General features: G+C 39.0%; 1 protein-coding gene across 2 annotated transcripts in view; it reads right to left on the bottom strand.

The window, feature by feature from the left end:
• RBMS3 (RNA binding motif single stranded interacting protein 3) overlaps nt 1-24,707 on the bottom strand; it is a 699,061-nt gene that overhangs the window by 242,147 nt on the left and 432,207 nt on the right. For both annotated transcript variants that reach the window (XM_053978348.1, XM_053978357.1), the window contains one exon: nt 12,250-12,341. In XM_053978348.1, the coding sequence (XP_053834323.1) occupies nt 12,250-12,341 (92 nt within the window). The remainder of the gene's footprint in view (nt 1-12,249; nt 12,342-24,707) is intronic.

The following is a 24,707-nucleotide window of genomic DNA, read 5'->3' as shown; positions in this document are numbered from 1 at the left end:
AAGGATGCAAATGTGGTATCATTCTGCTTTCCTGATGTTTTATGTGGATTGACTAGTGTGGAAAAGACTAAAGTGAAAGGACTTCACTTACGTGGGAAGAAAGGGGGACATTACAGAAGTAAAAACATTTGTCAAGTCAAATACCACTATTAAAAACTTCTAAAATATTAAGTTAAATACCAACACAATGGGTTATCAAAGAAATACCAGCAAAGAGGCAATAAATAGTATCTATAGCTATTATTCCATGACTGATCTGATCTATGGACTGCTAAGACCAAGTGACTTGAGAGTGCTCTGTTTTGTGAGAGGTTTCCATCACAGTGTTGCAGGTCTCAGCTACTACACTGATTCAAATGACCTCTCAGCAAAGAAATGGAGAAACCTTTAGTAAAACCCACTATAACAGATAAAGTACTAGATGATGCTCCCAGCAGGAAAGTGCCTAAGTTGCTACATTTTCAGACCACGTCCTTTAGGTAAGTCTGCACCAGGCTTCCCAGATCAAAGACAGCCAGCACAACAGTCACTTAGAGGAGTAACCAATGTAACCCCTGTAACCAATCTAATTGCTCACTGAAATAAAATGTTGAGTCTCTTCAAGGTATCCCTGTAAGCCAATCTGGAAATTACTTATATACTCAAGAGAAGTAAATAGCATGCAACAATGCAATCATGCAAGATGAAACCATTTATTTGAACTTCAAGGAAAGCAAAGCAGAGTCTGCATCCAACACCCCTTCTTAACATATGAAGTCTGAGTTCAAGCAGACTCAGAAGATTTATCATGCAAAAGACAGCCATTATGTATTTGAGCTAATTAAATTTTATTCTGAAAGGGAAGCATTTCCATTACTCTAGGCTCAGCAGCCTCAGTAAAGAGGGCAGGGCAGCAAGAGCACTGCAACCCCATTACAGCCAGATTTCAACCTGGTTTGGATCAGTTCTGGCTCCTTTACCAAACCCACGACTTTACCATGTGCAATGTGCCATGCAGCAGGAAGGCAGGCTGATGTGAATTAGGTCATGCTATTAGGAGTGGTGACCTTTCACTGATGAACAGTTTTTAAGCAAGGGAAAAGATTTTTTGGAAGCTAAGACACTGTGAAAACCCTCACTTCACTGACTCCACATGCTGCTTTATGCTACATCCCAGTAATAAAGCAACACAGACATATAAATGATAGTTCTGGCTTTCCATAACAAGCTATAATTGGAGTAGGTGACTAGGAAAATGTTTAGATAAATGGTGGGATCATAACCTTTTATGCAAAATGGACAAATAAGTTATGGAAATATCTGGGAAACCCTGAGGCTGTGTAGCTCTACTGCAAGCTGTAGGCACAGTTAAAGCAGACAGTAAATCACTAAATCTCGTCTCAGAGTTTACAGTTTTGTTGTTTTTTTTGGAGTTTTTTGCCAGGTTTTGCTGACAGATGGAAAAATACTGACTGATTATGACCAAGATTTAATTTACCTGCAATTTCCTTCCTATTTCTACAGCACATGTCTAAAAAAAACATATACTATTTTATTTTCAGGGCTTAGAAGTATTATTAGCAAACAGTCAGACTCCAACAGCACATATTATGAAAATACCACTGCAATACTTTTCGCTACTCATGAGAATCTCATTATAAAATTTTCTCACTAATATTTCTAAATTATCATCTATAAATGTAGGCATACATTAATATAAATATAGTTTCTTGAACACTTATCAACTAGTCATGCACAAAGTAAAACCCCGTATGTCCATGCACAAAGAGACAGAACTGTGTGATACTGCACTGGAACAGCATCACCTACCAACTAAGTGAGGTAGTAAAGTGCCAAAGATACCTTTGAAGATGGGGAAGCCTTTCTTCAAGGTGTCTTCTCTTTCTTTACCTGTCTACCAACTGAATTTAAAGACCAAAAATAATTTAGTTGCAAGAAGTGACGTCTGAGACACAGAGTTCAGTCTCAACTACTAGAAAGGTATGCTCACTTGTTCTGAGGAATTCAAAGCCCAACTTTCTAGCACCAAGCCCTAATTATCCCAACTCCAAAGTTTTTTTGCTAGAAACGAACATATCTTTTCCTTTTTGAATTGTAGTAAGAATACCAGGATAGAAGATGACTGACAAGTGGTAATCATTGAACACAGCCCACTTTGTTACTTACTGGCATCCAGATAAACAAAGCTGTATCCATTTTAACAAGGCAAAAATATACCTCCTACCCAATACAATATCCATATTCTAACGATGTGTTCACATGGGGGAGGTCCAATTTTTCCAATTACAAAAATGTCTTTACAGCTGCTTTCATCAAAGTTTACATTGTTCTCTTTGGTTTTTGAGAGCATAAAGCTGTGAGGAGCAGTAGAGAAAATAGCTGTTGCACCTCCATTAAGGCAGTGTAAGGGATGTCTTTGGTAGGCATAAATCTCCCTGACGTACTCAGTAGATACCTTTGGGAATCACTGAAAGATTCCACCTACCTACACAGTGGATGAACTGGCAATTTAGGGCCCCTAGGTTCTTGTACGTGTCCACCATTGTGTACTATTACTAATAAAATGACTAATATTTTCTTCCATGAGCTCTAGAGAAAGCAGAATATTAATATAAATCTCTCCTAAATAAGGATTCATTGCACAGCATGACATCTGCTGCAGTCCTTTCCTCAGTTTAAATATGAAGGCATGTGCTGCAGCATTGCTGGTCACATCATGCCCAAGCAGTGGGTGCAAGACAAAATGCACAGTGGTGCTTCAGTAGCCCCTGGCAAGAAGAAAGTCCTCAAGCCTGCTGATAGAATTGGCCAGATATTGATCCATTGGTGGCATCAGCTTGAGGTATTGTTCATCAATATGACAGATACAAATTGATCTAATATTTAAGGAAAGTTGTGACCAAACAATTCCAGACTTTAAGGCAGTTATTTATAATGCCTTATTCATACAGAGATGGGGAGAGTTGGGTATACTTCCTTTTGACACACTGAACACATGTCCTTGTACTTGGGGTTATACTTCTGTTCACTTGCTGCTTCAAAGGAATAGCTCTGTTACATTTTTTTAACACTTCAATTATTTCTGGGGTATATTTTTCTAAAGCTGACAGTTCTTATTTTAAAAATTGATCTTCCTAGGTTTAATCAAATATGTGCATTTATCCTTCTGCAAAATGAGGACTGCCTTACAAAGTACCTGATACCAGCCAAATGTACTGTGTCCTCTCTGTGTCCATTTTCCCATTTCCCAGGCTGCAGCACCACACAGCATTAGCAATACTTGCCTCAATTCCAACATATTGATATAAAATGACCCTCTAAGCTTCCTGTCAGCTCTGCTCTCATATTACAAAGCCACTTTAATACGCTTCACATTCATTACTTAGCAACTGCTCCTTGCTTCTAAGAACCACATCCTTATTGACGCACACATATCCTGGCACATCTTTCTTAAAACTGGAAACAGAACAGGGATTAAGGGAAGTTATGATTGCATTTTATAAAATCGTAAGTGCAATGAAAAGGATTCATAGGGAACAAGAGCCTTCTGTCTCTCCTGATACAAGAATTAGCAAGCAATCAATGAAATCTACATTGCAGGTCTAGAGCAAGCAAAGGAGATGGATCTTTGAAGAATATGAAGTTAAACTGAAGAATTTCTTATGGCTGGATATTGTGCTGCCAAAATTTTAAATGCAAAACAGGCAGCATAAATTGTTTATTTGGGGATGGGGAGGCAGTTCTACAAATGACTATTCAATACAAGCTGAAGAAATCCCAAATTGCAAATTGCTAGAGGCTAAGAGACGGCTCTGGGGAAGTATCCTCAGATGCTTGTCTGGTTCTTGTACTCCTCTGTTGGCACATGCTATAGTGCATTATCAGAAAGAGAATCTGATATCAGAAGGAACTTTATTCTGGTCTGGTATGGCCAGAATGGATTTTACATTCTTATATCTCTTACATTTATTTTGAAAGCAAATTTATCATGACTACAAATAGAATTCAGCTGTTCATGTCATCATTATCTCCCTTTTTGAGCACAAATATATAAAGGGAAAGGACTAAAAAATTCAGTGAGCTTCCATTATGACTCAGTATGTTGCATGTAGCATAAGCACAGCCTAATTTCATATTTTTATAAAAAGGAAAAATAGAGGTTCCTATTATAGTGACAAAAATTATCATTCATTAGTGAACAAATCTGCATCTAAGCCAAAATTTATTTAGATTACAGCCAGACTACTCAGACATGTCAGTTGAATGGGAGACAGTCATTAATAAAGAAATAACAAGCAGAGTATTCACTAATACAGTAACATTTAGATATTCAGAGGGGGATGCATAGCTGCACAGGGAATATCTATGCATATTACTGGTAGATTTGTGTTTACTGGTAGAGTGTGCACCTGTGAATTTCCAGGCTGATGAGCTGTTATACAGGCACTCACATAAACTCAGAAGAAATGCCACTGAAGTTTGCACACCTGCTTTCCAAATCAAACCAAATAATCTGAAAGTGGCCTGGTTTTCACACAAATTGCATTGCTTTGTTGAAGCTGTGTTTCAGTCCACATTAAGCAGTACCCCAAAAAAGCACGCACATATCCTCCTGCTGGTGGTCACATGAATCATCATGCTAGATACAATGAATTTTTGCTTCTCACCTTACAAAAGCATTGTCCTCAGGCCAATCTACAGAAGAACATAATTAAATGATATGTCACTGAAAGGAAGGATACGTCCATTTTCTACCAGAGTAATATTTTCTAAAACCACAGCTTTTTGAACATTTCAGCATTCACTGGGTTTTTCCTGGTGAGTAAAGCTGTGCTTACTGAATTTAGAACATAGTTCTGCTCAGTCTGAGCTGCAGATTCCCAAGCTGCATAGTTGTGGTCAGATAACTCTTCTGTGGGGCGTTTGGAGTTTCCTGAGTATGGAGGCAAAAAAGAATTAATCTGACTCCAGTGTTTAACTCATTTGCAGGACTCAGATTTCCTCTTCTGCAAACATAAAGGGTTTGCAAAGAGTGTGTGAGAGCTTCCAAGATGTATAGCTATGTGAGTGCTAAAGATAGGGAGCCCCATTCTTCTCCCCAGCTTAGATTGCCAAAGCACTGTGGATTTCAGCTGTATTATTACCAATTCAAATGCGTTCCAAGTCAGAGGAAAGTCAAGAACAATGTGTATTTATGAAAAAAGGCCAACTCTTGTTTGGCTGAAGTTCATAACCCGAAAAGAACCCAGTAATTCCACCATTCTTCAGCCTAAAAGTTGGCTACATTTTTCACTTTCAGCATCTGTTCTGTGGTGCAAAGCATTAATAGCACGGAGGTGGATATATTTACTGATTGTTTATATTTTAATTTTCAAAGGCAGAGGAATGTTTTAATGCTAGATGAAGTTACAGTATATAAAAAAAATAATCAAGTAAATCTAGAAACTAAAGCAGCACTTGAAAAGGGAAGGAAAATACCACGGCCAGGTCTATCTGAGGTGATAGCTAGAGAATAAACATGACTGTGTGTGCTGTAAGATTTTCTAAGCTAACTTAGTGGTTAAGAAAGATGCTGAACTACAATTTTTGGGAACAACGGAACACAGTACTGACCTAATTCCTCTCAATTGGCCAACAGTAAAGTTCCATGGACTTTCAGAGAGTAGAATTATGTCAAGTTAAGCACTTCTGAAAACCCCCAAAGAAATTATTGTTTCTAATTTTGGCAGGTGTGGTTCAAACACTGTCGATGTGCATACCCTCCTTGATGCTGATCTACATGTTTTTAGGAGAAACACGTGCAAGTGTGAAAGGACTGCTGGATTTTAGTACCCACAGGATAACTTGATGTTCTTTCAAGAATGGCTCTAGCTAATGCATTCTATATTGGCTTGTGAATGCACATCTAAAAGCAGGAAAAGGATCTTAAGATCATTTCACACTGGCTACCATACAGTTCTCAAGTAGAAGCATAAAAGTTACAAGGCTAGATAAGACTAGGAAGTCCTTCCATTAATGTCATGTATCTTTGCTATCACTCCAATCTATCATTGTTTGTGCAAAGCTGCTCATTGCTTTAGTCTTGATTGTCTAGGACACTCATGGGACACTGTCGTCTGCTACTGCAGATTTTCTGAAATTTAAAGTTAGCCCTTTGCTGGCACATCTGTGATTTGAATCCTGAATTTAGACAGTGTTTCATCTGGGGAAAAAAAAAAACAAACAACCAAACAAAAACCCACAAAAAAAACCTTCCAGGTTTTGAAAGGCATATCTTCCTAAGAAATTTTGAGATAAAACCTAATATAAACAAATAATTTAGCATCTTGTTAATGCTCTTGCTTTGTTAATTATTATCCTTTAAGTAATGGAAAAAATATCCTAGATTTACAAAACCTGAAAAGGCCAGCTCCATCTGGGAACCTCATTCCCCATCCCAAGAGTAAAAGATAGTTTATGAAAAACAGAGGTAAGCAGGCAAGAGAGGATGAGGACAGCACGACTTTGATAAGCAGCAGTACATGAAACTTGGAACTTCCAGTTAGTGCTTCTGCAGGACACCTTTGGTATGGCTGACTTGGTAAAAGAAATCAAAGGAGAGAGACAATTGCATGTATAATTTCCAAACCTAAATTGAACTACCTGTCATTTCTTTTCAGCTGTAACTTTCCATTCTCATTGAACCCAGGACTGTTATCAATTCAGGTCAGTACTGGTCAGCCAGCATGACCAATATAGTATATACGTGCAAAAGCACAGGGAGAGAGGGTGCACATTTTTGGAAGATGAGAGGAGAGCTCACTGGAGAGTGCTCCACACACGTACAAGAGTTGTGCCAAACGTCTCTGACAACTGTTGCAGCAGCAGCAGCCTATGCCTGGCTGTGCAATTCATTCAGAAACGACGTGGAAGGTGGCCAGCACAGCCATATTCTCAGCTTCTCCTACACTGCTGAGCATGGCCAGGTTTCCAGAGACACCAGCTCCTGCTCCAGCAACAAAAAACAGTGTTTTATAAATGACCGATACAAATATTAGACTTCATAGAACAGTTCGCTGGGGATGGGATAGCTGATAATTAAAGCACAGGAGTAAAACAAAGCCTGACAATTTCAATATTGAGCTCTAAAACTCCTAGAATCCCACTTTGGTTTCAAAAGGAAGGTTAGCTCAGTCAGTAGGGCTGTTAACCAAAAATATTATCAAAAATTCAACCAACCAGTATCCTGAGGTTTTGTTAGCTAAAATTTGCAGCCATTTCAATCATGAGTTAGGAATCCAGTGTATTATGTGTATGGGACATATTTCATATTTTGTATGGACAGCATTCTTATTATTTTCATGTATTTTTAAACTGCAAAAACAAACAAAACTTTTCATTAAAATAGGTAAAAAAGCATTGGAAAGAAGGGTTTTCATCTGAGTGTTTCCATTTTAAGGATGAGCCCTTTAGAGTATTGGTGTCTGACAGAGGAAAAAAGGGGAAGTAATTTAAAAACAAGAGAATATGAAGCTAAAAAATAAGCAGACAGAACTAACTTATTTGGTCAGCTGACTCATACCAGAGCAATGCTTAAAACCTACGCAAAAGTCTGGAAAATAAGTAAGATTTTCTTCTGTGGGATTTCCTTTTCCTTGTTCTTGTAGAAAATCTGCCTATTTAACTATACAGCAACCAGCTCTCTATTCCTGTTTAGAAGCTCTTGTGCTTGGCTCTGTTCTGTGGGAAATAGCTCCCTTTTTTCTTTCACCTAGATGGCGATTACTCCCTGTATTTAAGCTTCTGCATGATGGAAAGATGAGAAAAATATCACACAAAAAAGAAAATCACTTTCTGCAATTCCCTTGTGGAGGAAAACACATCAGAGCCTACTGGCACAGCCCTTTCTCAGAACCAGTTCCTGCAGTGTACTCTCTGGATGGCAATTACTGCAGCAGAGTAGTCAAGAAATGATTCCTTGGACTTAGACAACTGCCAGTGCTAATTAAATATTCCTTCAATATCCGCATTTTTCACGCAGGTCTTAAGGATGTCTAAATGCATTATACGTACAAAAAGAAAACCCAGAAAAGATACACAAGATCAAATACATTTTTCATCTTTATAAAAGCAGGACTGAAAACCCTTCCTTTGTGAATGCATTTGTTTCAACAGGTTTGATGGGCTGCTAGGTATTAAAGAAGCTATTAGATACTCTGCAAGAGCCTACCTTCGCCTGAACTTTCACATTATGCAATCTTACAGCAGACTAGAACTGGAAATAAAAAATGGTAGAGAGGACCCCAAATGTCTGTGAAGGGATAAACTGATTGCACAGTTCAACTGCAAGCTGACACAAGCTCAAAAGCTCAAATTTATTTAGACAGCAGACTTCTATTGATTTTTCAGGTGATTTAGACTCCTTGGCATCATTAAAACTTATATATAAAGTAGATTAGGAAGTGTCCTCATGAATGTGTAATTCTAGGTGAAGGACTATTGCAAATCCCAAGAATAGATGTGTCTACAGATTTTATTAGAACACTGATACATTTTTCATGTGTACTAGGCTTCTTTGCCTACTTGTCTGAGCCAACACCCATATTACTAAGATTCTCCTTATTAATTTTCCATATTCTGTCTATAATATTTTTCTAGGAAATGCAGGAAAGGAGCATCTGGAAAAACCTAAAGTGATATATAAATCATGCACATAAGCAATGTTTTTTTTCTGTCATGTTTCTGTAGTCCCTAGCATAAAGAGACAACCAAATCAATAATTCCTGTGAGATTATCCAATTGTGTCAGTCATAGGAAGACAAACCCAAAAAAACACCTGGACTCTGCGAGCCTGACCAAGTAGGCACTACATACACACAAATGAATCTGCATGTCCAAAGGCACACAGGAAGCACACAGCAAAGTAAACCAGGTCAGCTAGGAAAATACCCCTCAGGAGCTCCATAGCATTCATTCTTCTCAATAAATGAAATGCTTAATAAGCACTTTTGAAAAAGATGGATAACTTAGATGAACATAGAACAGCAGAAGTGGTTAGAACTCCTGGTTCATGTACCTCTGAGAGAGAAATGCAAAAGAAGCCAGGTGACAACATCTGAGTGCAAGAGACTCACACAACTCTCCTGTGGGTGGGAGGTTGTGTGGGTCCTGTCCTTGTGTGGGTGCCTGTCCCACCAAGTGGGCCACATGAGACCTCATCTCCTCAGCTGCCACCACCACCTCTGCAGGCATACTACTGCTGTTCCTCTCCCTCAGCCGAATCCTCACCCGCCTGCTTCAAACCAGAACAAAAAGAGAAATTCAGACACGTTTAACAGCTGTTTTTTTTTTTCCCTTTGTGGGTTTATGGGGTGTATTAGCCTCGATAGAACAAGTTTTCCAATACTGATGGGACTTGGAGCATCAGTCCACCAGAGTTTAACCTTCTTCCAGAGGCAGCACTCTGAAACAAAATCAGCCAAAATGCTGTCCAAATTCTATAAAAAAAGAGGGAGGTGGCTGTATTTTAGCATCGATAAAATGAGTATATTTTACTCAAGTATCCACAAGATACTTCTGCTAGCCAACATGGACAGGGGTTCAGTTCTGCTTTTTGTTTTTCAAAGAAGATTCCTGGATTTCTATGAGAAAAATTATATTGTGTTAAAACTGAGAAAGAACCACTCTTTCCGAGCAAGAACTCTCTCCAGGAAAACATCACAGACAATACCGACACTTCAGCATATTTTCTCTCACTACTGAAGAAGGCCAGCACATAGAAAGAGTTGGCCAATGCCTCTTTCACCTTTATTCAAAAGCATCCACAGCTAGACTGAGATTTTTTGACATTTGCTGAACACAGGTTACAGTCTGTCTCCTCTCTGGCCTCTACACGGGGCAGTTTCACTGCTTTGCAATGCAGAGTAAAAGATAAAGGACACTAATACTATGAAAGCATGGCACACAGAAGGTTTAGGGAATTTCTTCAGACTTAACTCTCTTTATTTTGATTTCATTTGAAAGCCACCATTCACCACTAATTAAAGCAGCTCTTGAAATAAAACTGCTCTCAATAAACTTCCAGAAATGCAGGTTAGATTATTGTTCTGCCCCTTTCCTCAAGCCTCTTCTGAGCCCTCGCTGTTAATTCCGACACTGGCAGGTAATGCTGTCTTTCAGTCCTGTTATGTAACTTGGCTTCCAACATATGCAAGAACTAACATGTTTCTCCAATAGATTTGCTTTCCCAGGCCCTGCCTTCTCGGCAATGTGAGGTACTTTGCGTGGAGTCATCTCAATTTCCTTTGAAACCTCATTTTTCTAAATACTTAGATTTTTTTCAGAGATAAGAAAAGTCAGTTGTATATTTATCTTGAGCTATCAGACACACTAAAAAGAATCTATCTGAGATTCCAGGCACCATGGCTAAATAATAAAAATACAGTCAGTCTTATGCAAACAAATCCCTACACACCAGCTGCCTAAAAATCTCACAGGGCAAAAAACTGCTCCTGCCACAGGTTCTCCAGAAAACAAACCAACCAAGGGCTGGTATAGCTCTTCCCACTCTGAAAACATCAGGCTTTGCTTTTAGTCCCTAAACAATTGGACAATCCAAACCGTAACGTTTTAAGTCACCATCTTTTCTGGTGTTTCCATGAATATAAGTACTGCAATTGTTCATTGTTCTGAATCCTGACAACCCCAAGCATAGATTTATCTTTCAATCCTATCTTTAAATCTATAATTTTAAATCTATAACTGTACAGTTTTATATGTATTTAGGTTTTTTTACAGATTTATATATAGATTTACTCCTTTCTAGAAAGGGCTATTTGATATCAATCATTAGGACAAAATATATCTCCTGTCTTTGTTTTTTTTTTCCCACAGCTTGACTAATGCATCAAATTGCCTATATTTTAACAAGGAGCTGCTATATATCTGAGAAATAAAACAGCACAATCCTTAGTAGAAGTTCACATTCTTCAGCTTGCCATCTTTTACCAATTTGAAGCAAATGTTTTTTATCACCATGTGTCAATAAACACTAAGAACCAATAAAACAGCCTAGCTTGCATTGTGGGACACTGTTAAACAGAAATACATTTGTGACATCCAGTTTCTTTCAGGCACAGTGAGTGCAATTCAGTAGAAGGCAAAAGAACCTCATTTACCAGCAACTATTTTTCTCCGTAAAAAAAAAAAAAAAAAAACCCAAAAAAAAAAAAACCAAAAAAAAAACCAACCCCCACACCTAAACAAAAATATGTTTTTACTAAGACATCATTGAAAAACAAAGGTTTAAACCACCAACATTCCTTTAAGTAGAAATCTTCAAATCTGAGGGCTGTTTATTGGTTGATTTCCCTCTTTTTTGTAATTACCTGCTTGCTTTTGCTGTTTTAGGTTCTAGGACAGCATCATTTCTAGAGACATTAAGTCAGGCAATATTAAGTGCTTTTTGTGATTCTCAGGCAAGGCATTTTTAAAGTACAAAGCAACAGCTATTTTTGCTGGCTGACACAGTCTAGAGGCCAAAGACACATTATTCCACCTTCAGAAAGGCAACAGCTGGACCACATGGTGGTCATTACTATAACCCCTGTCTCACCATCAGCCCCTTTACCTGGGGATGAAGGACAATTCCAAGACCAGAGTGACTGAGCTCACTGTTCTTGCTACAGCTCCTGCAGCCTCTGTGAACAGATGCCAATCATCTCCAGACAATCTTTAGCAACTATTCTTTCAGCAACCTTCTACACTTTCATTTATGTCCTCAAAATAAAAAAAAAAAAAAAAAAAAAAAACACCTCAACAAGCAGGAGAAGCCAAACCTAGGCAGATCAACCAGATTTTCCTTATGCTCAGTCATTCACTCCTTCAGAGAAACTCACCAGGCACATCAGAGAAGAGTAACTTTTCCAAAGCAAAAGAACCAAATGAAGACAACTTCAAGGTGAAAAAAAGGCAACTCTTTCACCCAGTACTTAGCAAAGGGCATTTCCAATGCTCTTCCACTTCAGTGCTCTGTCTTAAAACCCTCTCCAGTCAGAGGGGCAGAGGGGGAGTCAGAGCAGAGCACATTACAGGAGACACAGCTCTCAAGAACACAGACAAACCATGGGATGAACAAGGTGCTGCAGCCAAAGGATTCGTGAATCTTTGGAATAAGCAATCCAAAACCTTAAGAAAAACAGGAGCAAAACAAACCCCTGGAAATTTAACCCAACAGTTGAAATAATCCTGCAATTATATAGTTCTTCTTACCTTTGCCATCTGTGCCTGCACGCCATTTGCTTTGAGAGATGCTACTGCTTTCTGTGCTGCTGCAGGACTGTCAAAATCTACAAAACCATAACCTGGAGAATAAAAAGATAAATACAGGTTTTCAGTATTATCCATGTGTATGAGCACAGATAAAGATTTTATTTTCATAAAGAAGGAAAATCTTTCCATTCTCTCACACTGTCTCATAATCTTCCAGCAGCACTGCCACCACACCTCTATTTGTCACATATTTTCTCCTGAACCTAGTAGGGTTTGAGGGAATGCAGTGACCTGAAGCTTCAAAGTGCCAGAAGATACACAGCAGAGGGGGAGTGCAGGCAGGTCTTTGTCTGTCCTAACAGACTAAACACCCCTGGCAGCAGAAGGGCACACATGCTCAGTGCTCTGGAGTACTGCCCCATCTCTTCCATAAGAGGAGGTAACATTTTGGACCTTCCTGGGATACAAAGCTACAGCTTGCAATGGCTGATTTCACAAGAAAAGACTCCTTCTCCTGTCCTTTAAAGCCATACAAAGATTAAGCTTCAGAAGAGGAGGGCAACAAGTCCGTACGGCAGGCTGGGGTCATGCGTGCAGGGGCAAGGAGAGCAGCCTTCCAGCAGGTGGGACCAGTTCAGGGAGAAATCCCAAGTGTGCTCTACAGGCAACTGCCAGATAGCTCTAGAAGATGGTGAGATAGCAAAATCTCAGCTTTGGTTAAACCACATCCCTTTCATCTCACTGCTCTCTCTGCTGGAATAAGGGACAGATCTCTGCCAGGAATTGCTTTGGGGTATCATCTGAACAACAGCATAGAGGTTAGATCTTAGGGATTGGCAAGGAATAATCATCTGCTTTTAAGTGGCTTTCTTACTCCCAGTATTTGCATTAGTTTAGTATATTAATCAGACAGTCACTTCCTATCTTCTCTTCCTACCTCTCCATTTTTTTCTTCCTTTAGTCAGCAACACCAGTATGTTCAAGCAAGCCCAGCGCTGTTATCCCTACTGGCTAGCAAAAACCCTGAAAGTTATTTTTACTTTTGTAAAGACATAAAGCAGGGGTAAGAAGACAAGGAATTGACTTTTCACAACTTTTAAAGCACTGAGCTCTCTCTGACCTTCAACAGCATTCAAATGTCTTGCTCATAAAGATTTCAACTGAATTAAGAAGATCTAAAAATCTCACCAAGCACCTATTTAGGCAGCTGCATATATTTCACAATCCGTCCAGGGAAAACCCCTACATCTTATTAAGCAATTACAGCGCAGGTAGGCATGTGCTGCTCAGACAAGCTGTGGCCAAGGGCCACATCTTTGGCTTCTCCCTGGAAAGCCATATGGATGAAACTGAACCGCCTGAAAGCTTTAATAATATTAGCACAAGCATATTTATAGCTTCTTTGCAGACATCTCCCATTTACTAGGTCAATACACATCCTACAGGAGGCAACCACAGATATGATTTCCTGCTGTATCCATTTGTATTTCTTTTCCCAGCCTTTCTTCCTACTCCTAGGAGACTCCATTGCCACCATCTCTGCACCAAATCTAGGTATAAGATTGTGTGCTTGTTATCACCCTGCCCCTCAAATTACAAACATCTCTATTATTATTTTGGTATGCATACATTACTCAATGTAGGGGTTAGTCCAATCATGAAAGAATTTTGTGTACATGGATGTTTTTGTTTCTTGGCTTAAATCTCATCCATAAAGTTTTAAGAAAACTAAAAGAAATAAGAAAAAAGAAACAGACTCTAGCAAAGTCAAGATCTGTACCTTTCTTTTCTTTTCTTTGCTCAGTTTTCTATTTTGGTTTGTTTAGTGGAGGGTTTCTTGTCATGGGGAGGACTGGGGAGATGTTTTTTTGATAGGGCATTACTACAGACTGAGGGACACTGTGATACAGACACTGACAGATTGAGGGACACCATGATAACAAATCTAATAAACACTAGAGTTTGATCAACTTGGGGATGTGAGGAGTGTTTGACCTTCTCTAATTCCCTCATTTGATTTTCCTTTTTTACTGCAAGCCACTTTTAAATCAGGTTGTCGTACAGCGCATTTTCCTTTGCAGTGCTATCCAAGCTCTCTTCCCACTACAGAGCAGCAGTAAAGCTGATGCTGCTTTGAACTAAAAAGCATGCTACAAGAGAGCAAGAGTCCTCCCTGGATTTCTCCAATGCCTTTGCCCTCTGGAAGAGAAACTTCTGGGAGGAAGAAGGAGATACAATTAGATGCAACTTCCAATTTCCTATATGAGAGATCCTGACAAGAAGCCAGAGCTGTCAAACAGGAAATGTGAAACATCTTGGGAAGTGATGGGATGGCTTGGATCAAACACTGAGAAAATTACTTTTTAGGACAGTAGAGATGGTCTTCTCATGAAACTAAATTGTTTTTATTTCTCACCATTTCCATGCCCAAAAATTAGGAGGTAAAAGTGCAAAAGTAATTTTAACATTGTCGTTAAAAACAGATAATGGAGTTAGATTTTTATATTTAGCATCAGTGTACAGCTCAGGTTTCATGTATGAAGGAATAGAAAGGAGATTATTTTTAATCTGACTTTCTAGACAGCACAGTAGTTAATCACATCTAAGTTAGTTTTGCTTGTAAATAAAAACCAGAATGTGTAACAATATTCCAGTGTTGTATCATAGATATCAGGTATATCTAGCATAATAAATCATTGAAGAGTAATATCAGTCCATAATATCTAAAACCACTAATATCTTCTAAGAATTTTTTCAGTGGGCACAAGGGGCAATACGACCATATCAGAGATCCAGTGGAGTCTCAAGACAAAAAAACCTCACATCTTTAGCTGCCCATTATGCATTCTAGTATTACTACTCCCAGTCTCACTGCAAAGCTGTTCTTTTTCCTTCCCTCAAGCTCATTTCCATTCCAAGTATCTTCTTCTAGCCCTCCCCCCTCCTGACACATCTCTCCACCACACACAGAACATCAGGACAAAATCACTCCATGGCTGAAAACCCGTCCAAAGAACATCAATCTGCTGCAAGGGAAGCCAAGTTCCCAGGCTGTTTCAGCATTCAAGTATCCTTACAAGAACCCTGCAATGCTATATAACAGAAAACCAGGCATGATGCCTTTTTGTACAGTTTCCGTTCTTCCACGTAGATGTTTATAGTCTATGTTAGTGACCTACACTAAAATATTTCATTTGTTTATAGCCTCACTTCATTTTTTGTCTCAGACACTAACTAAATAGTTTTGGTTTTTCTGTTTGGGTTTTGGGTTTTTGTGTGTTTGGGTTTTTTGTTGGGTTTTTTTTTATTTACTTGTCTGGGTAGATGAAATGTAGCCCTCATGAAAGCTAAAACTGGGTCTTGGAACATCCTCTCCAGTGTTCTCCAAAGTGTAAATGAAGCACCAAACTCCCTGTGCTGAGAGTCACTCCCTCCTGTCCAGGCTGTGGCTGAAGTGGGTTGTGCTCCCTGCCAGCAGAACTGGGCTGCTGTGGCTGCCCCTGGCAGGTGCACTGTGGCTGGGTTTGGCTGCTCCAGCATCTATTTCTGCTCTGTTCCTTGGCTCCTCCTGGGACAAGGTAGGAAAATGGTTGGAATCATCTCCCGGGATGAAATTCAGATCAGGGTCTGCCAATTAGACGCTCCTCTAAGAAAACATTTAAATTTCTTTTTCCTCCTTTAAAAACAAGTGCAAGCCCCACCAGACTGTCCCTCTCCTAGACTCAAATTCCACAGGTTTTTTTCTTCCCTTTCCCCTGCGTTTTTATTGTGTTTTCACCGCCTTGTAAACATTCTGGTCAATGGATTATACATTTTTCCCCCCAAGTCTTTATGCAGAACATCATGAAAAACTAACTCAGATTCTAAACCAGGACCTTCAGACTGTGCTCACAAGAATCCATCACTACCACAGGAAACCAAAACCAAAACCATTTCCCCTTTTTTCCTGAAGCATCCTGACATTTTCCTTTAAGAACTCCAAACACAAATAAGGAAAGCTGTGCTGTCCCCTGATGCTTTGAGAGATGGGAACTGAACTTATCACTAACATGAACCCCTCACCTCAAGTGTACTTAGACTGAGGGTGACTTTGGTACTCCAATGCTACAAGTCCTCCAGGATCCTGAGGTTTTTTTGTAGAATGACATATTACAAGTTCCTACATGCAAGCACACAAAGAAACCCAGGACAAGACTATCTAGAATAATTGTTAAACCTTTCCTTTAAGAAATACAGCACCTGTAATTTTGTACTGGCCTGATGCCATTAGGGCTAAATAATTAAATATAAAAAATAAAACCAGTATTTATTTTTTTTTTTTAACCTGTGGGGGAAAGAAAACAGCTAAGCATCAGCAAACTCAAGTTTATAGCTAGCTGCAATAAGTGTTACCCAAATACACTGGCAGACACTAAACATCTCCGTCTCCTATAACCTAAATGGCTGGGGGCCTCCCGGTCTCAGTTTCTCAGTTCCATAATTAAGCTTGGCAGCAGGTTCAAATGAATTAAAACTGAATGTCACTATTTCCTCAACAAATCCCTCATCCTTGTTTTTTTTTACTTGTCAGGAGAAGACCCGCAGAACAGCAATTAGTGGTAAGCAGTGCAGTGAAAAAGAACCAAGCATACACTAATTAGGTCACTCGCCAAACACGTTCATTTCATTGGCAGATTTAATCAATGTTTTCCTGAAATGTCTTAAATCTCCTATGCTAATTTAAAGTTTTGTTATTGTTGCTACTTTAAACACAGATGGGATGCCTGGAGATTTTCAATTGCTTTCCACAAATCCATTTCAAAATAACAACCCCTCATATAGTATATCATCAAAATTTCGGCACAGGTTTTAGGAAATGGCCTCTAATTTTATGCCAACATTTTTGTGCCTGCAAGTACCTACGGCTGCAATTTTGTGGATTTAAGTAATTGCAGGTGTGTAGGGCTCTTAGAAATCAAACTCTGAATTGCCCTGATGGATCGGGTACTTAGGGGTAATGTCTATTTAAGGGACTGCCTGCCACTTGAGGTTCCCGTAACTCTTGTGAAGTGCTGGATGGTGGCACAGAGCAAAGGTGAGCTTCCCCTGGCACACATGGGCTTTACACTTCACCTCCAGGGAGCTCTGCTGGTATATTGACAGGAAAGAGAGCCTTGCTGCCTTTTTGGAGCATTGAGGCAGCTCCTCAGTCACTGCTGAAAGCAGCATTAGTTACTCAGAGTGCATGGGAACAGCAGTTTCGGGGTGTCCTAGCAGCTTGGTCCCCCAGTTAGTGCTTACAGCTAGCACACCAAGGTGCTTTTTTGCACGGAAGACACACCGTCGGGAGTCGTATTGCTGTCGCCGTGGGAAAGGGAGCTGCCACGGCTGCTGAGCTAATCTGCACCACACCAGCCTGCCCTGCCCTCCTTCCTGTCCTGACTGCACAGCCTCGGGTCCCTGCAGAGTCTCCATCCTTCCTGCTGGCGCTGCCCCCAGACCCGGCCCGCCCACGGCCCCGCAACCACCAATGGGTTTGAAAGGGCCGCATGCGGCCAAGCCACAGCTCGGCACCCACCTGATCACCCAGGGTCAAAACAAAATGAAAAAAAAAAAAAAAAAAAAAGCTGAAGAGCAGAAGTGTGGTTTCCTAGAAGTGAGGAGCGGAGCGCCCTGGTACGCTGCTGAGCTGGAGCTCTGCAAAGACAGGAACCTCTGGCAGGAGGCTGAGAAAGGAGAAGCCATGACAAACGAGGGAAGATAAGCTGGGGATGGTGAGCTCTGAGCCTGACCCTGACATAAGGCCAAACACCACATCTGACCTCTGACCAGGTGCTGCTTTGAATCACTTGAATTCAAGTTAACCAGTACTCTCTGTTTTCTGGCTCCCACACATCCACACAAGCAGAGACAAGAGATGGAGACCTGACCCATCCAGCCAGGAGACTGGCATGGAGTCTGGGCACTAATTCAGCCAGTGTTCCTGGATCAGTGACCGTGAAAGCACCTAAATACATGCATGGATGGGGAGCTCACACATACTGAGGAGCTCTTCTGGTTCCACTGATGCCAACAAACTCACTTCATCAAAAGAGTTAATGATTGGTTTCTGTAAGTTAATATCTTTGCTTCCTTCCTGACAGATGGAAAAGGCTGACTGTCCCAAGCAGCCCCCACTCCTGCCGGGCCCTCTGTACTAGGAGCTGACGTGGACATTTAAACCAAGTTCTGGCAAAGCAGGAACTCCAGCTCTGACATTTTCCCACATTGGAGAGCTTGACTTGGTCACAACGACTCCTTTTGGCAGCATGAGACATGTACATTTTGCATAATATTACATAATAGTGGAGAAACTTTTAAAAGATGAACACAGATTTGCTTATGTGTAATTACAATTCCATTACACCTAAACTTTTTCCCTAGGTCTGATGCACCAGACAATTTGGAACTGCGCTTGCCACCAGCATACAATGTTCTTTTAATGTAAAAAAAGTTCCCAGTCCTTGTTTCTGACCATCTAGAATTCCATATATCAGACCTGAAATCCAGAACAGAGAAGACTGAGCATATCATACAGGTTGGGTCTTCAAGGAGTGTAGAGGTTGTTTGGACAAAAAGGAGGATAAAGTAATTTCAAGAAAAATTTCATCAATGTTTCTGCTAATGTTACTTAGAGACTGGAAATTAAAAACCACCCCCAAAAGGAAATGTGATGAGGGAGAGGAATACCAGCCTAGAGACGAGGCAGCAGTCAAAATTACTTGATGAATTAAGAAATAATTAAATAGAATATATTTATCACAAATACCTGATTTTAACTTTATGAGATCACCTCCACATATCTATATATGCATACATTTGAAGACACAAGCATGAAGTTTTGACACAAACGCTAGTATAAATACATATCTAAGCAAATATATAATAATCAAAGACATATTTCTCCTTCACACTTAGAAGAAACCACTAGAATCTCACAAAAGCCTATGTTAATTTGAGTTTTAAAGTTCACTTTTGCCCAGCAGTCATTTAGAGTCTCTTAATAGGCAGTGTTTGTTCTGACAGTCAGATTGTCTGCAAAGTAAGTGATTATGTAGTAATTTACTATACAATTTTCAGACATTGTTTTATGCTCAGATAAAGAATCAAATAAAAGTTTTATAAGCCTTGGAAAATTAGAGTTAGGAAGCAAAGAGGTTGAATCACCCTTGAACACAAAATTACCAAAACCAGCTTTTTCTTTCATTGTTCAGATTGTGCTAAAATATTCCTACAGCTCCAAATGCTCAGAGTAATAGTAAAATAGTCTACATCATTACTATTTTTAAATCTCTACTTTATAAAAATATTATCAGTGGCTAGAAAGTGGTGAATCATCACCTTTTAATTAAAACAGCTAATATATAGTTAGAAAAATAATTGCAAGTGAAGACTCTTAAATGCAAGAAAGAAAAGATGGTCCCTTCATTTCAGATCACTCCCCAGAGATGCACCTACATTGTTAAGTATGCATATATAGCTGATTTTTTTGTTTGCTTTAGCTTGATATGGAAATACAGCACAAAACTGTCACTTTGATTATGTTTCTGCAGTGATTTCTTTTGCTTCTTGCATTATTTGAATCCCCTTTATAACAAGAGAATTGCAGAAAACCAGCATTAACTAACAGAATTTTTAGAGATCTCTTTGCAAACACATTCTTAATTTGAACATTCAATTACTTTGAATTAAGCAGAGTGCATATGAATACAGGTTATTATTAATTGCATTGAGTAACTAATGATAATATTTTAATGCAAAACTGAAGTATGGAACTCATTATGATCTTTAAATGTATTTTAAACTGCTTATAAATTATTTTTGTCAATCTCAATCAAAAGTAAAGGAAACAGTACAAAGACACCTACAAAATTTTGCTTTGTGGGAAAGAAGTACTTATACATCAAGTAAGTAACTATATGTATATGCATATTCATGTCTATTTTTCTGGAACTTCATGCTTCCAAAACCTTAGTCTCTGAAGGAACAAAAGCAGATCTTAACCTGACAAAAGCTCTTTGTGAAAGATGGTTACAATAACAACTGTGAGGGGGAGAGGCATAAGGAGTTATGAATTTAGCAAGTACACCTATCAAGAAAACAGCATTGCACTTGAGTACCCTCTCTCAATTTACACTGCATTCCTTGCAATTCAGAACCCCAAAGACTGGCAAACTACAGAAAATCCTAGAAAGAGCACAAATGTAGCCATAAAAATCCAGATTTTGCAAGTGGCAGAACACAATTTGTTTATCCCTAACAATATGACAAATGTTTGGGGCCTTAAAAGTGAACCTACACGTGCATGAATACTTAAGGGTAACCCTAATTGCAGCACATCGCCAGCACAAACAGAGAGACCTAAGACTTTCTGAGAATCTGTCAAAGAACAAAAATCTTGGTGAAAATGAACAGAGTGAAGTTGAGAAATATTTCCTGGTATTTGCTAACAGCGCTAACTTGGATTAATCACACAAAACCAATGATGGAAAATTCATTGCTCAAGTTACTAAATATGGACTGACTAAAGAAAAACCATTGTAAATCTTGCAGTGTCAGAAGAACATGAGATAAACACACTTTTCCATCTTTAACTTTCAAAGTAAATCTCTCCTCAAGTCCCATTGATTCACTGTCAAAATTCAAAATGAAGAGTAACTCTGTTTTTAAATACAGGGATAGCTTACATCTACAATTGCCATATAAACCTATGTATGATTCAACATTACAGTTATTTACCACCATAACATTTTTAACAATACATTAGTTGTATAATGTAATCATTAAGTTTATTTTCACTAGATTTCTGTAGCACGAGACGTCATTGTGGTTTTGAAGCTGAGCTAAATTTCACACTTGAAGCAGTGATTGAAGAAAGCAGAATGTTCTCCCAAAGAAATACTGCAAGAGAAGTCCTTAGTTACATATTTATATAAAAGGGAAGGAAGGATACAATAGCTGTTTCTTTCCTTGACTGGAGAAACACTCAGTGCCTCACAATATTTTGTAATACCCAGAACAAAATAGCCAGAATTTGCAGTTTCAGATTTACACCACCTGCTCTGAGATCCAGTTACAGTATCAATTAATAGCTTCCCTGAAAAACTTGAAAGGAGCCCTTACACCCAAGACTGAAAAAGGGTTTGCTTTTTAAACTGCTATTTTTCATATTCACTTTCCTCTGATTACAGCGATGTCCAGATGCTAAAGTTTCAAAATACCACAAGAAAGACTATTTTCTCGGTATTTCCAGACAGCAGGAAACACTGACACTCTCATGAGAAAGTCTGCTCTTCTGAGGTTTCATGCTCAGTTATGCAGACTCCAGAGCTTTACTTAGCTTGGATAATGTTTGGGTAAGATATGAAACCAAATCTCTTGAGATTTGTCCATCACTTATTTTAGACCTGAGCGACTTGAGTAAAAAACCTGGTGTAGAGAAACAGTTTAGGAAAAAATCATTCAGCCATTACTTCTGAAAGCTCCCTGTGCCTGTGTAAAGCAACTGATTTTCTCTTCTAAATATTGGACCTCAGTTTATCCAAAGCTAAGCAAGTTATCTACCAGCTGTTCACCAAAAAGGCACATAACCTAAGAAACTATGAGACTAATTCCAGCTCCTGAGGACTAGTTAGAAATGAACATTAATACTGTCCTGCATCTCTCAGGGTTGGAATCTGGCATGGCATTCCAGCAGGCATTTATGGACAGACAAAACAGGATCTATGGGTGCTTTACTTCCAGTGCACCACACCCATGGAAGACAGCAGGGAAATACTGGGAGGGGGGGAAATGAAATCTCTCAGCAGCCAACTCTACCAGCACTCACTTTAAACAGATACTATTCTAGGAGGCAAAGGAGGATGTTGTGTATCACCCAGGGATCTTTGTCAGAAATGAAATATTCCATTCTCTTCTTCCCAACATTGGATTGCCCAGCAACCTTAACATTAAGTAACTGCAAATCCTTGCAAGTAGGAAGAAACAATCTGACAAGAGAAGATGCACTTGGTGATCACACTGTGATTACTGTACTTTATTAAAAATAATTTTCTTTTCAGTATGTTTTGACAAGAAAATAGAAAGCATCTTGTGCAGGCTTCAGGAAATATTAAAATAACCTAAGGTGATGAACATGCTATTATCCAGTCTGTTCCAGAGGGAGGATGCTCAAGTACTGAAATGGTTTTCATTTCAAATACACATTCATTTTCAAGACACTGCACTTGAAAAATTGGACTGTATATTTGTCATACAGTAAGCAGTGATAAAGAGCACAGCAATTTATGTTCTTTATGCAAACCACTTGTAATTCAGAAAACAACTATAGTTTCTAAAAGGCAGCAAAGTGATAACACTTTCCCAAGAAAGTGAAATGTTTTTTTTCATGCCAGTTGGCCAATTCTAGCATGCCAACCTTTGCTGAGATAAACATTTTGGATAACATGAAAAGAACTCCTATTCCAACCCATCAACACTCATGATGTCTTGGAGCTTTAGGCAGAGATGAGCAATACTTTCTGAATATTTCATGTTTCTCAGAAAAGGATCCTGGTACCACCACCACCACCATCATGCTAAAATAATGATGACCTTTGAGCAAGAGGTCAATGTGCTTTCAAGAAATGACTGGTGGTAACAACCAGCATTCCACCACTGCAAAGGAGGAGAAGCAGAGCAGATTAGGGCAGTACAGAGCAGGATAAGCCACAACACACAGGTAAGAAAATTGGTGTTAAAGACACAATGTACATTTATTGCCCAATGATTTTGGACATAGACAGTATTTCAGACAATCAGAATGTAAGCTTCCTTAAAGTTTTATAGTTATATTGCCCAGGGTGTGGTGTTCTTTTTTCTTTTGTGGTTAAATACCAGTTGCACCTTCTGAGCCTTTTTTAATGTATCTACCACATTTATCTGTAGCCTGAAGTTCCAAAATGCTATTATTATGGTAGCCAGAAATGGCTATTACTTTTCCAGCCTGAGACAAAATGAAAAAAAAAGGAAAAAAAAAAGAATTGAGAAGAAAAGAAGAAATCACATCAGAAAATCTCTTTTCAAGATCTCTAATCCATTTTCTTCAGATTTGAGATAGTTCTGCAATGTAGGTAAGTAGAAGACACAGATAAAGTGGGTAAAGTACAGGGTTTTAATCAAATCTGAATTTTGAACTAGTAGAAGTTTCCTATCACTATAAATCCCATATCTCTAATACATGAAAAAGAATCAAGTGAATAATATAACATTTGAATCTGAAGCAAACACCTTCCTTGCTATCTTGAATTTAAGGTAGCTCTTCTGTGGTAAGCATCTACAACACTCTTCTGTGTCAGCTTGCCTGTAACAACATTCCTTGCTGGTACAGAACATGGGGGTCACACACCACAAAGGTCTGATGAAGGTGTTTGCTGAAACCCATGCTGAAGCCCCCTGAATGATGACTGTGAGGCATCAGGTCAAACCAGCAGGAGGACAATCCCCTGTGAATAAATGCTAATATGTAGGAAGCCTCTTGCACACTGAAATTCATGGCCTCAACTAGCCTTCACAGAGCTTGTAGAGAAAAAAGGCGCAAATATGGGATTGGAAGAGACATCCTGGGTCTTTCTGGAATGTGGATGATGAAAACCCAACATTAGATGACCACATGGAGTAACATCAGTGATTTACACAGTTCTTTTAATATTACCCTTTACTTACTGGAAGGATCTCACCTGATACATCCTTGTACCATATATATATTGTCTTAACAATTGTGGCTATTTATGGCTTGGGCACTTACATAATCATCTGATACTTTCCCTAAAAATAATCTTTCAACTTTCCATTCAGGATTTCTTCTATTACTTCCTAAGTAAATTATTTTACTATTGGATTTTTTCTCTTTTTCTCAAAATCCAGCCTTCAGGATCATCTAAGTACGTCTCCACATAATTGCCTTGTGTAACAAGCAGGTATTGAGGGAGCTTTGGCAGCAATATCATTGAAAAATAAATAAGAAGTCTGATATATGCCTTAGAAAGAGGGGGTGGGTGGGCATTGCTGACGGTAGTGACTGCTGTGTCCTATCCTGAATTCAGATCATAAGAATATCAGCAAGGACTATGTTCAGTAGCTTTTCCTAAATGCTCGGGCATCCTCTGAACATAAAGCTGTTAAGTTTAGGGTCTCCAGAACCCCTTAAGGATTTAACTAAGAAGCAAACTCATTGATATATATTGCCAGTGAAAGGCCAAATATACACTGAAAAGAACTTTCACCACATTAAGCCAGTTTAAGGTATGAATTTCAAGGCTTAAAAATAAAAGGTAAATGTGAGGAAGGCAGATATGCTAAAATATTCTTTTTAAAAATGAAAGTGAGGACAAGTCAGATGTAATCATATTCTGTTATTAATGAGGGATACTTTATTATTAAAAATATCACCATTTTTATAA

This window comes from Vidua macroura, chromosome 1 (genome assembly GCF_024509145.1).
Source record: "Vidua macroura isolate BioBank_ID:100142 chromosome 1, ASM2450914v1, whole genome shotgun sequence".
NCBI lineage: Eukaryota > Metazoa > Chordata > Aves > Passeriformes > Viduidae > Vidua > Vidua macroura.
This window is presented reverse-complemented; position numbering and strand designations above follow the sequence as displayed.